The sequence below is a fragment of the Terrapene carolina genome, unplaced genomic scaffold, assembly GCF_002925995.2.
Source record: "Terrapene carolina triunguis isolate 2854851 unplaced genomic scaffold, T_m_triunguis-2.0 Scaffold111, whole genome shotgun sequence".
Taxonomy (NCBI): Eukaryota; Metazoa; Chordata; order Testudines; family Emydidae; genus Terrapene; species Terrapene triunguis.
This window is the reverse complement of record NW_020664462.1, coordinates 25,056,860-25,071,049: the sequence shown is the minus strand read 5'-3', so window position 1 is coordinate 25,071,049 and position 14,190 is coordinate 25,056,860. Positions and strand designations below refer to the sequence as shown.

The following is a 14,190-nucleotide window of genomic DNA, read 5'->3' as shown; positions in this document are numbered from 1 at the left end:
CAACAATTATATAAAAATAAAATTTGCATTGAAGTCATATTGAACAGTAAGAATCTCAATTTAAAAACTATAAAAACTGCACCAAGAACATCACTCAACAGCATTAAAATGCACAAAAATGTAAAATGTGGCATTTAAAAATTTAAAATGAAAATAAAACACAATCACTGCCTAATTGCAATAACTTCCATTTGATCTTGATACACTCCAAATTAACAGCTTCAGTATGTCAATCAAACACCTCAACATTATTTTCATGATTAGCTGATATGCAGAAAAAATTTATTGCTTCATATACTTTGACATGCCTGAAATAAACACACAAGAGAATCTATGTACTGTGAGCCCTGAACAACATTCACCTCCCTTAAGATTTTTCACACACCATGTCCAAAACAATTAGCAACCATACAACATTCTGTTCAGACTTAGTCTGCTGAAGGAAAGGTCATCTGAAATGACTTCAACTGAATGAATGAAGCTGCTCAAGTATGTAATTTGTAATAAAAATTCGATGGGTGATAAAATATGTAGGTGAATTTTTGGCTTCAAATTCACACCTTGCATCAATTCATAAGAAGTGATATTTGAGATAAATTTTCTACTTTTTAAATATAATATGAATATAGTATACATTTAAATTATAAACTTTCTTGACTAGAGCAAACTTGTGGAAGTGTTTAGATACACTGAATATGGAGATAAAAGGTAATAAGATAAAGAACAGATGATGTTTCTGTCCTAAGCTGCCATTAATAACTCAGCCCTGATTTTAGAATGATCATAAAACTTGTAATTTTCCACAAAGGTAAAAATGGAACCACTGACAATCTGCTAAGTCCATTTTATCATTTTAGTAACAGCATCTCCTTCTTATCACTTCCTGCTGCTATCCCTGTAGAGAAATTTCCTGCTTGGAAGTCTTCTCTTTGCAAGACCTCGTCTGGGATCAGCTAAAGAATAACCAGCATGGGATGGAGAAATCAACAAACTACTCCCACCTAATGGGGGAAGCAATTTTCAATCAAGCTGGGATGAGTTTTCAAAGGGGCTTGCTGTGGTTACAAAGCAGGCGGCATTCTCTACAGACAAGGTTCATTCTCTGAGGAAGCTTAGACATCATTTTTTCTCAGCAGTAACTAAGTCACTGAAACTTGTCTGTTGTTACTTTGCAATAATATATAAAGAAATGAACAGAAATTAAATTTATCATGGGGCTCTCAGGCAAACTCCAGTTCATTCTTGATTTCTTTCAAAGCATTGAGTTAAAAAGCTTTGTACACTCACTCAGATTGAAAGAACACATATCTCTAAATTATTTATAGAATAAAAAGCAGACCATTTAAGGACTAAACTCATTTTTCATTAGCATATATACAATCCTACATACATGGTGATGATACCCATGTGATAAATTATACAACTATGTTATAAATTGCATTTACCTGAAGCCTCTAAACACTTAACCTAACTTTGACCACTCTACCCGCACTCTGTCTCCATTAGTCCATCTGTGCTGCAGCTTGTAACATTCCAAACCTTAGGGCAATGCCATCAGGCTCCATTTAGTATTATTAATAGTTTGTAAGCCAATCGCCAAAAGAGAGGTTTTCTTCTTTTCTTCCAAATGTGGAATTTTGGCTTCAAAATTACACCGATCCAAAGCTAAGAACAGATATATTTAGTTCTGGACAAGTGATAGGTTTAAGGTGACACTAGAGCTAGAAATGGTAGCCTTACATCACTGGAAAGGGAAGAGTCCCAGCTTCTGTCTTTTGCTTGTAGCCTTGGAAAGTCCCAGTATAATCTGACTCTAAAATCATAGCATTTTTATGTATTGAAAGGGATTTTACTGCATTTTAACAAGATTTTTAGAATGCATTCATTATTTTCTTCTCTTCCTCAGAGGCCTGTACAGTTGGATTCATGGTACTAAGAGATCATGGCTTTACAGACCGTAAGATTTAAAAAAGTCTCAATAAAATTCATAAAAATTGTCTGAAATATTTCTAAAATACTTATTCAGTTATGTGTGACATATTCAGGACACATGATAGTTTGGTTTGATGTGACGTGAAGGCTTTATTGACACTTGTTTGGAATGACCTGCAAAAATCATTTATGGCTTCACCACTCATGAGTTATGTGGATGATTCCAATTTCATATTAAGCAAGCCCTTAAATCAAACCTCATCACAACACTCTCTCTCCGTGTACATACACACACACACACATATATATATACGTGTGTGTGTATATATATATATATACACACACACGTGTGTGTGTGTACATACATCTACAAACACATAAGAGTTAAAAGGAGTCAATAGCAGCTCATTTTGTCTACAGAGAACTGTTTTCCCGGAGGCAAAATTTAGTATTTATGTAAGTACTGGCTAGATGTATGACGGCTAGATGTACTAGAAACAGTGCATGTGGGTGGTCTGCAACACACCTCTGCAATTTCAGTTTTTGGCCTCTCCTGAGAAGGAACACTGAAAGCTTCTGAGTCCTGTGGTGGATATGCATTAAAGACAAATACAATAAGAGGAGCTCATTTAGACATGAAATTGGGCCTCCAGTGGAGAAAACATTGTCCATCGATTTAAAAGTGACACACAGAGATGCCATCTATGTTTCCCTCTGATAAAAAATACTTTTAAAAAGAGAAAGAAAGTGACTTGTAGTATGTTACAATCTTTTTTTTTTTTTTTTAAAGCATTATGGGTTTTACTGGCTTAGAGTGTCTATTTGTCTAGTTATAAATTGATGTAGAACTTATCTTGAATTTCCTCAAAACTGACTAATATAAAAAAATCTTGTGCTCTCTTTCCCTCCCTAACTCTTCCTAGGTTAAGTATTTTAATTTCCTCCATATGTTAAACAAACAATAATGAATCTTATTTGCACATATATATCAAGTCTCATCATTCATATTGGCTCAGTTAATATGTCACATCTGGCAGAGACTGCAGTCTGTACAAATCAAATAGCAGCTGCTAAATATCAAAAACTATATTTGAAATGAGTGGGTTTTTAAAAAAAAAAACATTTTATGGGAAATGTGGTCTGCTTAAATTTTAATCCCAGCAAAGAGAAATTATTTGCATGTTATATGCAGATTAAGTTAGGAATTTGTTTATATACTAGTAGTGTTTTACTGAACTAGCATTGAAGTAATCCTGCTCTCTTACTAGTTGTGATTCATTCTAAAGCAAAGGATTTGGGTTCATGGCCATGCAAAAGAAATTTCAGTTTGATAGCAAACACAGATACTCCATCTTCAAAGATGCTTTCAATTTATTGCTTAAAATGGATAATAAAAGTGCAAGAGAAAGTTTATTTTGCAGGCGTTTTTCAAAGTAACAAAAATGCTAACGTGATTTTCATTTAGTATGAAATTAAAGCATTGTGAAAGCAGAAGTCTAAGTATTTCCACGTGTTTTCTTATTTACCTGGGTATAAGAATACCACTGCTTGTCTGTACTAATATTTTTCTTTTTACGATCACATGACTACTGTTCTGACCTGTGGATTTATTCACTTACAATGATTGTTATAACTAGTTTAAAATCAATATTTAAATCAATTGATCAGAACTCTATCAACCAGTGGTTCTCAACCTTTCCAGACTACTGTACTCCTTTCAGGAGTCTGATTTGTCTTGCATACCCCAAGTTTCACCTTACTTGAAAACTACTTGCTTACAAAATCAGACATAAAAATACAGAACTGTCACAGCACGCAATTACTGAATAATTGCTTACTTTTTCATTTTTACAATATAATTATAAAATAAATAGATTGGAATATAAATACTGTCCTTACATTTCAGGGTATACTGTGTAGCAGTATAAATAAGTCATTGTATGAAATTTTAGTTTGTACTGACCTCACTAGTGCCTTTTGGTAGCCTTTTGTAAACCTAGACAAATATCTAGATGAGTTGATGTACCTCCTGGAAGCCTTCTGGGTATCCCTGATTGAGAACCACTGCTATAAACAAACTGCTTATCTTACATTTCTAAACTCCGTGAAACAGGTGAAATCAGCGTAATAATTATCAACTACTTTGGCTCACACAGGTAATGGTCAGTGGTAGCTACTACAACGGGTACAATTAAAGCTAATATGCTCTTATCTCAAAGTTTTGCTCTTACTCAAACTTTTCCCACACTATGTACTAAAACCCACAGTAGTGGTAAAAATAACCCTGATACTTCACAGACTTCTGTACTGTAGAACTGAAAACCTGGGCACTAATCCAATGGCATGTGGCTCAACCCAGAAAGCCCATAAAATAGCTCTTCTTTCCAAGCTATCTCTGGTTCATGAAAGAACTTCAGTGCCCAGCACACTGATCAAATAGGATCCTAACCCTGAACACTTCTCCCATAGCATGACCTGGAAGACAGCGAAAGCTGACATATCTGAGAGAAAGCCAGCAAACCAAAGGAAAAAAATCCTGGCTTTGCAGCAGTTTGTGGTGAGAGCACACTACAACTTCCAATGGAGGCAACATCAGTGTATAAGGGCACTGAGTATGGGAGTAAGGGGACCTAGGCTCTATTCCTAGCTCTGCCACTGACCTGCCAGGTAACCTTGGCAAATCACTTGAACCTCTCAGTGTCTCTTTTTCCCCTTCTGCCCTTTGTCTGTCTCATCTATTCAGGCTGTAAGCTTTCCGGGGCAGAGACTCTACCCTACCACGTGTGTGTAATAGTGCCAAACACAAATGGACATAAGCTTGGTTGGAAGCCTCCAGCTATTACTGTAAAATAAATGGTAACTGAAAATCCTGCCCCCTCACCTATCAGTCGCAAAATGATTTTTAAACCCCCTATCCTCCTCCTCCCTTCCCTTCACCCCCCAGGGTCTGCCCACAAGAGAAGGAAATGCAGAACCCAGACTTCTTCAAATTTTAGCAAACACAAACATTTAACATTTAGACAAGCAGTCCCCACAACCACTGGACAGGGTCTGTTGAGACCAGCTGGAGATTCTAGGGGACCACAACTGTCATGATAGAAATGGCTTTTAGCTCAGCAAGCCCCGACCCTTTGCTCTCTTTGGCTGACCAAGGAAAAGTTTCTTCAGGACACACAAACTATCTACAATTCCTTCCCTTGTTGGCTTTCATGCTAGAATCCACAAAGCAATCCATGACTTGACTATGGCCACATACTACAAACATTGTATTAAAACTACCCTAAAATTATCTTTCAGGGTGGGTCAGCTTCATCACATCGCAGTGTTGTGTAAAGCAACTACAGAACATTTTGATGTTGCATCATGAGGTGAGGATAGAAAATCATGAATCGTGTGGAGAAAGTAAATAAGGAAATGTTATTTACCCCTTCACATAACACAAGAAACAAGGGTCACCCAAATAAAATTAATAGACAGCAGGTTTAAAACAAACATAAGGTAGTACTTCTTCACACAATACACAGTCAACCTGTGGAATTCGTTGCCAGGGGATGTTGTGAAGGCCAAAAGTATAAATAAGTTTAAAAAAGGAATTAAATAAATCCATGGAGGATAGGTCCATCAATGGTTATTAGCCAAAATGGTCAGGGATGAAAACCCATGCTCTAGGTGTCCCTAAACCTCTGATTGCCGGAAGCTGGTACTGGACAACAGGAGATGGATCACTCGATAATTTCCCTGTTATGTTAATTTCCTCTGATGCAACTGGTATTGGCCATTGTTGAAAGACAGGATATTGGGCGGACCATTGGTCTGACCCAGCATGGCGATTCTTATGTCCTTATGTTGGATATCTACCGCGTGATATTGTGACAGACTTGCTTTTTTCCAGAGGTCAAAGTTGTAAAGATGGTGACCTTAATTTAAATCCATATTGAGCCACCAGCTTGCTATACAAGATAACGTTAATAAAGCTGAGGCAATATAAAAAAATTTACACGGGTGTTCTCTTGAATAATTAAAAAAAAAAGTTAAATATCCCATGCCCTGTGTTTACGCCCCTATAGGCTTGCTTTCCGCCAATATTCTATCAAACAATTTCATTGGCAGGAATGGTCATGGAAACAAAGTATTTCAATTGACTTTCTGGGTGATGTTGGCAAGCCACTTCACCTCTCAGTGTCTTCTGGATTGAGTGCCAAGGAAGAACTCATACTTGAAGACTTCAGAGCCCACAGTGCAGTAAGAAAATTTTACATTTTTAACGTGAGTGTTCAAATTAGAAACCTAATCCTAAAATCTACACATGCAACCAGGGAACAAAATACCATGTGACCTACATGCCCAATCAAATCTAACAAACAGATTGAATTTCAAATTTCAAGCATCTTATACTTTCGGCGAGCTGCTTATGATTGACTACAGCAGGGGAGGCAACCTATGGCACTGATTTTCAGTGGCACTCACACTGCCTGGGTCCTGGCCACTGGTCCGGGGGGCTCTGCATTTTAATTTAATTTTAAATGAAGCTTCTTAAACATTTTAAAAACCTTATTTACTTTACATACAACAATAGTTTAATTATATATTATAGACTTATAGAAAGAGACCTTCTAAAAACATTAAAATGTATTACTGGCACACGAAACCTTAAATTACAGTGAATAAATGAAGACTCGGCACACCACTTCTGAAAGGTTGCTGACCCCTGGACTACAGGATAGGAATTATCCACGGAAATTATTAACTCATTCATTTCAAGAAAATTCACAAACAGAAAATGTTAAATGTTAAATTTGTTATATACATCATTCACTGTGGACTGCTGGCTCAACTCTCTTCTTTAATACTCCATATAAATCAATCAGTAATATTTTATGTCCAATGGTAAAAGAGTGTAAACACAGCAGTATCCTGCAGAAGATTAGATTCTCTTTCTTTTTTAAAAAGCCATCAGTTTCTTAGACTGCATCTTTATTAAAAATGTAATCTGAAGCCATTCAAAACTACCCTAAAAAAAGCTTTGAAGCCAGTGCAATCATCCTCACATCCCTTGCTATCAGTACCAAATTATTAGAAGACAAAAGCTGCATATATTCCTGTATATAACAAGAAGTTATAAAAAATAATCGGCATCAATCATTCATGATACAGACAATCAACATAAGAGAAAATAACACTGCCAACCTCATCAGCAGGCAAACCTCTCCCCATCTGGTAATAACATCCCACATGAAATGTCAGTACTGTCCTCAGTATATGCATATAGGCTAAAACTATTCAGACTATACTGCATGGACTCAACTTTCAAACACGCTGAGCACCTATGGCTCCAGATGAACTCAATGGGGTATATAGGTGCTCAGCACCTGTAAGAAATTCAGGCTCCTTGTGAAAGAGACAGTTCTATTTCTTCCATAGGGCAAAGCTTCGATGTAAACTAAAGATCTGTGTGAATTACCTCTAAAAAGTGATGAGAACCTATGCTACTCCCCTTAGGCAAAATATCAATGTTATTCCTGGGGGAATTCTGTGCCCCTGTGGGGGTGCAGAATTCATACCTTCTGCAGATTTCATGGCTCATCCGCGGAAAAATGGGGGAGCAAAGAAATCTGTGAGGAACATACGCCCCTTCTGCAGCAGCCCGGGTGCGTCTGTTGGGAGCAGCCAGCAGCAGAGATCACCACCACAGGGGGGAAGAGGGAGGCTGAGCATGCATGTGTCCCTTGAGAGATGTTAAGGGGGTGGGGCTGGGCATGTGCCTGCGTGTGAACAAGTGAGACACACTCACTCTGTCCCTGTCACTCGCTGTTGCTGCGTCCGGGGCTTGGAGGTGTAAGTCTGTGTGAAGCAGGCTCTGTCCCTGAGGCAGAGCAGAAATGTAACAACTAAGGAAGCAGGCTGCTAATGTTCCCATTGTTAGTTATTAAGCCTCCTTTACCTTGCCAGAGTGGTGTAAAGGAGCCTTATGGTAAATGACAGTAACAGACTCCTCAGCTAGGAAGGTCTATGTGCTTTCTCCCTTTTTTTCCCCTGTGCCAGAGAGGCACAATGTGGTTAGATTACAACTCATGATCTATTTTACTTATCCATTAAAAAAAATACAGGACAATGATTAGCAAAATTGTATGACTCTGACAAATGACCAAAGAAGAATAGAAAGTGCCATGTTAAAGCCATACCAAGAGGATATCGAGGAAAGAACCATTACTGATATTTTAACGAAAATGCTCACCACTTGCAGTGCCTTTCAGAGGACTGCTCTCCAATAAATTTTCAACTATCAATCCTTTCATTCCTGAACTCTTCACACCTATACCCTTTCTGGGTAATTGCTGGTTTATTTTCCCCCATTATTTTAGTACTTGAGAGCTTCACAAACATCTATGAATTTCTCCTTACAACACCCTTCTGAGGCAAGGAATATTATCCCCTTTTTTTGTCAGAGCCAGGATACAAACCCAGATCTGATGACCAAACCAGTGCCTTAACCCCAAGACCATCCTTCTCTTTTAGCTGGACTTAGGAAATAAGGCATTAATCAAACCTCACAACCACGTTGTTTTGGAGGTAAGGTTCATTTATGCCAATTTTACAAAAGTGGAAACTGCATCCAGAGAGACTGTGCTTTTTCCATTGTTGCTAAGTAAACCAGTGGAAGAGTCAAGAAATGGAATCCAGGCGTTCCAATTTTCATTCCCCGACTCTCACCACTAGACCAAGGGTTCTCAACCTTTTTCTTTCTGAGTCCCTCCTCCCCCAACATGCTATAAAAATTCCACAGCCCATCTGTGCCACAACAACTGTTTTTCTGCATATCCAGGGCCGGCGTTAGGGGGTAACAAGCAGGACAACTGCCCAGCACCCCGTGCCACAGGCAGCCCTGTGAAGCTAAGATGCTCAGGCTTTAGCTTCAGCCCCAGGTGGTGGGGCTCGGGCTTTGGCTTTCTGCCCTGGGCCCTAGCGAGTCTAATGCTGGCCCCTCTCTTGCTTATTTTGGCAGACCCCCTGAAACCTGCTCATGGCCCCCAGGGGGTTCTGGACCCCTGGTTGAGAACTGCTGCACTAGACCATAACTCTCTTTAATGTAAAATTCTCAAGTAGCTGGAAATTATTGTCTTCCTAGCAGTACACTGTCATGCAGGTAACTTGCAGGTTTGAATTTAGAAAATAAACAGAGGAAAACAATTGTAAATGCAAAATAATACCCAAACACAATTAACTTTCAAAGAGAAGGGGGAGGAGGGGAATTAATTGGCAGATGTTTTACACAGTATAATTAACAGTTTATTTCAATGCTCTGTAACAAGATTAATTATGCTTCAAAACAGAAATTTAATGACAAATTACTAGTTTTTTTTAAACCAAGGTCAATCTCCTACATTTCAAACAATCATCCTGTGGAGCAACAGGTTCATCTCTTCCATTTTGTTTTGTTATTGGCCATCAAAGTGGTGCAGCTAGTAGAGTCTGAAACCAAGGTTTCAAAATGTCATATAGGCAAGACCTATGGTTCAGGAGTAATTTGGCTTCTTTCTCATTCATCAGTGAAGCAGAAGGTAAGACCTTATGCTTAGCTGGGGCTTGGTTGCAGATAGAAATGAAGGTGTACTTTTTGGTGGGTGACTGATGAGCAAATTTAGATGCTGCAGGGTTAATGCCTTGGGGAAGTTCTTGATTGCTGTTATTATTATGGGAATAATCAGAGCCTATAATCTTGTGAAAGTGAGGGAAATCTAAAGTCATGTACTCTTCTGGACTGGCTGGCAAGGAAGGACTCATACTTAAAGATTTCAGAGCCCACAGAAAAATGAAGTAAACACTGATTTTCAAATATTTGGGAGGGTCTGATTGTCTACTGCAGTTTTGTTTTTAAATCTAAAAGAGCAGATTTTTTTGTATTTCACCTGTCTCTCCTGATCTACACAGATCCAGCATCTTCACTGCTTTTACTGCTACTATTTTCACTCTGCCTTCTACTGTGAATTCCATGACACAAAACTTACAACTAGCATCGTAAGAACTGGAAGTGGATGCAAAAACAGAAACTATATGAGTTGGAATCTGAAAGGCCTGACAGCTAGAGACAGGAGAACTAAACAGGGAATAAGGCAGAACCAAGGAGAGTGGGGAGAGGCAGTCAAAACAAACACGTTTTAAAAAAACAAATAAACCAGTGACTGTGTTATTGATTTGCAGTTGGGGAAAATTTCCTTTGTAGAAATATCTAAATTATACTGTATGTGATAGTTATAAAATATTTTTGGGTCATAATTACTCCAGCACAAAAACAATTTGCAAAATGGAGGTAGGTGGGAGAAGGATCGTTGTCCATTACAAATTCTCACTTCCAGATTGAGTCCAGTTTTTATTCCCATCCAGAAATACGTCTTCAGTCGTCTCTCCCTTTGACTACCACAATTACCTTTTCCATGGCCTCCTCAAGTTCCAGGTTGCCAAACATATGGAGGATGCTGCTGCCCAATTCTCAAATGTCCAATAAATGCAAAATTAAGCCCATCTTTATAGAATTTCATTGCCCCATTATGTATTTCAGGATCCAATTGAAAACTGCCCTCCTGGACTTGATAACTTTTAAAAGGCTTCTTTCACATTACCTCACGGACATGCACTCTCTACTCCTCTTCTCATTCCTTCTGCTCACCTAGCCCTGACTTTCTTTCTGCACCTAAACTCACCCCTGTTCGGAAGGCGCCCCTGTCACATGAAATAGCTTTTCTATATCTCACCAATTCCCCATCTTACTTCACATCCAGCCAAATCTCTCTTCTCCCTTCCCTCTAACTCTTAAAATCTCCCTGCTCTCATTTATTACTTAACTTAGCAACCGTGTTACCTAACTATATGAAAGTTTTTGAGATATCACCTGTAGGAAAGATACTATAGACATGAAAAGTATATATTGTATTATTTTATGATAATGCTCCATAAGATGATCCATTTCTTGAAATAAATTACTAAGTATATTTTAGTATTCTTAATATTAAGAGACTGATATTCCTGCCTGGAGAGTATCAATGGATCTATGGAAATCTCTGAACACAACTTTGCCAAGGGATCTCAATCCAAACCTTCTCTAAAACTTACTACTTCCTTAACTTACATCACAATTCCTTAAAAATCACTTGCAACAACAAACAATGGCTTGAGATAAGGATACATGTCAGCCTTAACTTCAAACTTCCTGTTTTTTATTTGTTTGTTCTTCAAACTTAAATCATATAATGATTCTTTAAAATATCCTGACTAAATTCCCAGCTTATTGAATGGTTAGCCTCTGTCCTTTGACCAGGAGGCTTTCAAATAGTACTGCAAATTATATAATAAAGAGAAGTTTAAAATGTAAGGCTAGAGAGAGCCATCTACAGTATAGAATGTGAAAGGAGGGTCTGTGAAACTTTATTGGATGGAAAAGTGCCATATAAATTTTAAAATATTTTGGGAGTCTTCTGAGATGTAAAAGACAAAGCTCTTACCGTTTCCTTTGGAATTTGTGACTGGCTTTGTTCTGCACTCTAAAGGAAGTAAAAAAAAGAAAATAAATAAGAACATGGCTACGTAACACATTCACTGTCTATTAGCAGAGGGAAAGAGTCTCAATTCTGGCATGTAGCGGAGATGGGGGAGTGTAGGGAACTGGTTGTACTCCGGGATCCACAGCCACCCAACTCTGGCACACAGTAAGAGTTGCACAGGCGCAGCTTTAACAAATCTTATACCAGACCTTGGAACATAGCCACATTCTCATCCCCTATCAAGCCCCGTGCCCTCCATTTCTGCCAGGAGTGATGAGGGTGTGGTTGGCACAGGACGAAGCCCAGCTGTCCACACTACCTGAATGCCAAAGGAGATTTCTCCTACTCAGGGGGGGTTCTCCGCTTGCTGAATTAAGGCCACTTTACATGGTACAAAACTGGACAATCTTGTGCAAACATTTTAAAGAAATATCTGCTGTCAAAATGCCCCATGCCTCTTTCAGCGGAGGCGTGGCTTTGAGTTTGGCAACAGAATGGCCACACCCTGAGGTTGGGAGAGGGAGTGCTCATGCTCAGCCACTCCGGACCCCTTCCGCCGCCACCTGCATCTCCTAAAGCCTGAGTGTGCACGTGCGTACAGGCCTAGGGGGAAAAACATTCTTCCCATAGGCCAGTTTGGAGATGTGTTTGGGGAACCGACTGGCTCTTATAGGCTCGGGCCCAGGTCCACCCAGGCACCCAGTGACCATCTTGCCACTACTACTGCCCAGCCCTCCCTCTTTCTAGCTGAGGTATCGCTGAGCTGTGTTTCCAGGATGCTGTGGGTCTAGCCAAATGCCTTATTTCGAGGATTTTTTCTCTTTAGTCCAAAATGGCAAGATGGCTAGGGGTAGTTTATTTGGGGTTTTCTGGCTTCCTTGCAGCATCCTGGATATTCAGTTTTTTGGCCAAAAGGACTGGGAATAAGAACAGAAATTTAATGTTAGGAAGTTATATGTGAACATCTAGTGAGCCACAACTTGCAGCCAGTGTCCAAATGAGGATAAAAGACTGAAAGGGTCAGCTCTCAGAGATAAACATAAGTAAGGGATCCAGATATGGCAGGTGGAACTACTACCTCACAGGGCAAAGGAGAGACCTTAAATCTGTATCTAACTGCCTCCACCTTGGCTGAAACCAGGGACTGAACCTGGGGCCTCTAGAGCTTGCACTAAAGAGCTACATTCTCAGAACTGTATCATAATTTCCATCCTTTGTGGACTGGGTACCTCTTAGAGGCATCCTCATTCTCCTCACGGGGAAGGACAAGAGGATTCAGAGGAAGTCTGTGTCCTATTGGTTAAGCTGAAGAGGACTAACCCAGATTAACTGGCTATATGGCATGACACCATTTAACAACACAGTGGACCCAAGAAAATGCCTGGCATTTTGGGGAAGGGCCTGATAGTCCCACCACCACCGTCAGTTAAAATTAATAAAGTTGCAGCCTGCCTCTTGGAATTCCTTCCCTGCGTTTGTGTTTTATTTGCCTGAGCATTCTGATCAATGTAAGTGCAAGTTTCAATGCTGCTGGTGCTGAATTATTATTCTCCCTCATGTGCACATATGACAACACCAACTGTACAGATTTTACAGTAAACCAAGACAGCCTTTGCTGAAACATTCCCCTAATTACCTATATATAAATAATACTGTGCACTTTCATAGTTCCTCCCAGCCAACAATCTCAACATGCTCTAAAGACATTAAGCTTCACAACTCTCCTGTGATGTAGGTAAGTTTTGTACTAAGGCAAAGTTAGGCTAAGTGACTTGTCAAAAGTCATACAGAAAGCAGAACCCACAACTCCTGACTCCCCGAATCAAATCTAAAGAACTCTTTATTGGCATGACAAGCCATACAAGTGTAGCCAAAGTGTAAATGGCTGTAATATTGAGCTCCTGTCAACAGACAACTCCCAGTCCAGTGCTTTATGCACAAGATCATATCCAGTAAATGTTCATGGAGTATTTACAGTCATGAAAACTCTGTTTATATATTGCTCATTAAATGTACTTACAATATTATTTGTAAGAAATAATAAAGCAACGTGGAAAAGATGGAGGGAAAGCAGGACCGGCTCCAGGGTTTTTGCCGCCCCAAGCGGGGGGGGGGCCACGATCGCAATTGTGATCGGCGGCACTCCGACGGCAGCTCCACCGCACCGCTTTCTTCTTCGGCAGTAATTCGGTGGCAGGTGCTTCCCTCAGAGAGGGACCCGCCTCCAAATTGCCGCCGAACAGCCCGACGTGCCTCCCTTTCCCCTTGGCCGCCCCAAGCACCTGCTTGCTGGGCTGGTGCCTGGAGCCAGCCCTGAGGGAAAGTCGGAAGGACACAAAGGACAAAGTATTGCAATTGTTAAAAATTACATTTATCATTAAAGGCAAACAGATAGTTTTAGAATTTTTTTTTCATATAAAACTTCTATATGTGAAATTTTGATAAAAGTCAATAAGATGAATTGTTTTCAAACAAATTGTCTTTATTATTTTTTCCTAGCAGATGGAAGAGCACCACTTCAGAACAAGTTTCAGTTCAGCAGCTCCCCCACCACTTCTCTACCCGTGCTCTTCATTATGCCCTATGACAGCTGCCAGCCGAGCAGAGCTAGAACTTGCTCATGTCAAGGTGTGAATGAACAAATCTTTATGCAATCAGGGTTCATCATACATTCTGGGTTAGAATCTCAGCTAGTGTATTTTGCTGTAGCGCCACTGGAGTT

The 14,190-nt window shown here is 39.6% G+C and overlaps 1 protein-coding gene across 1 annotated transcript in view; it reads right to left on the bottom strand.

The window, feature by feature from the left end:
* The window catches only part of PARD3 (par-3 family cell polarity regulator), a 386,953-nt gene that overhangs the window by 220,600 nt on the left and 152,163 nt on the right, over positions 1 to 14,190 (bottom strand). Inside the window, exon 10 of the mRNA XM_029911630.1 lies at positions 11,430 to 11,468. Within this exon, the coding sequence (XP_029767490.1) occupies positions 11,430 to 11,468 (39 nt within the window). The remainder of the gene's footprint in view (positions 1 to 11,429; positions 11,469 to 14,190) is intronic.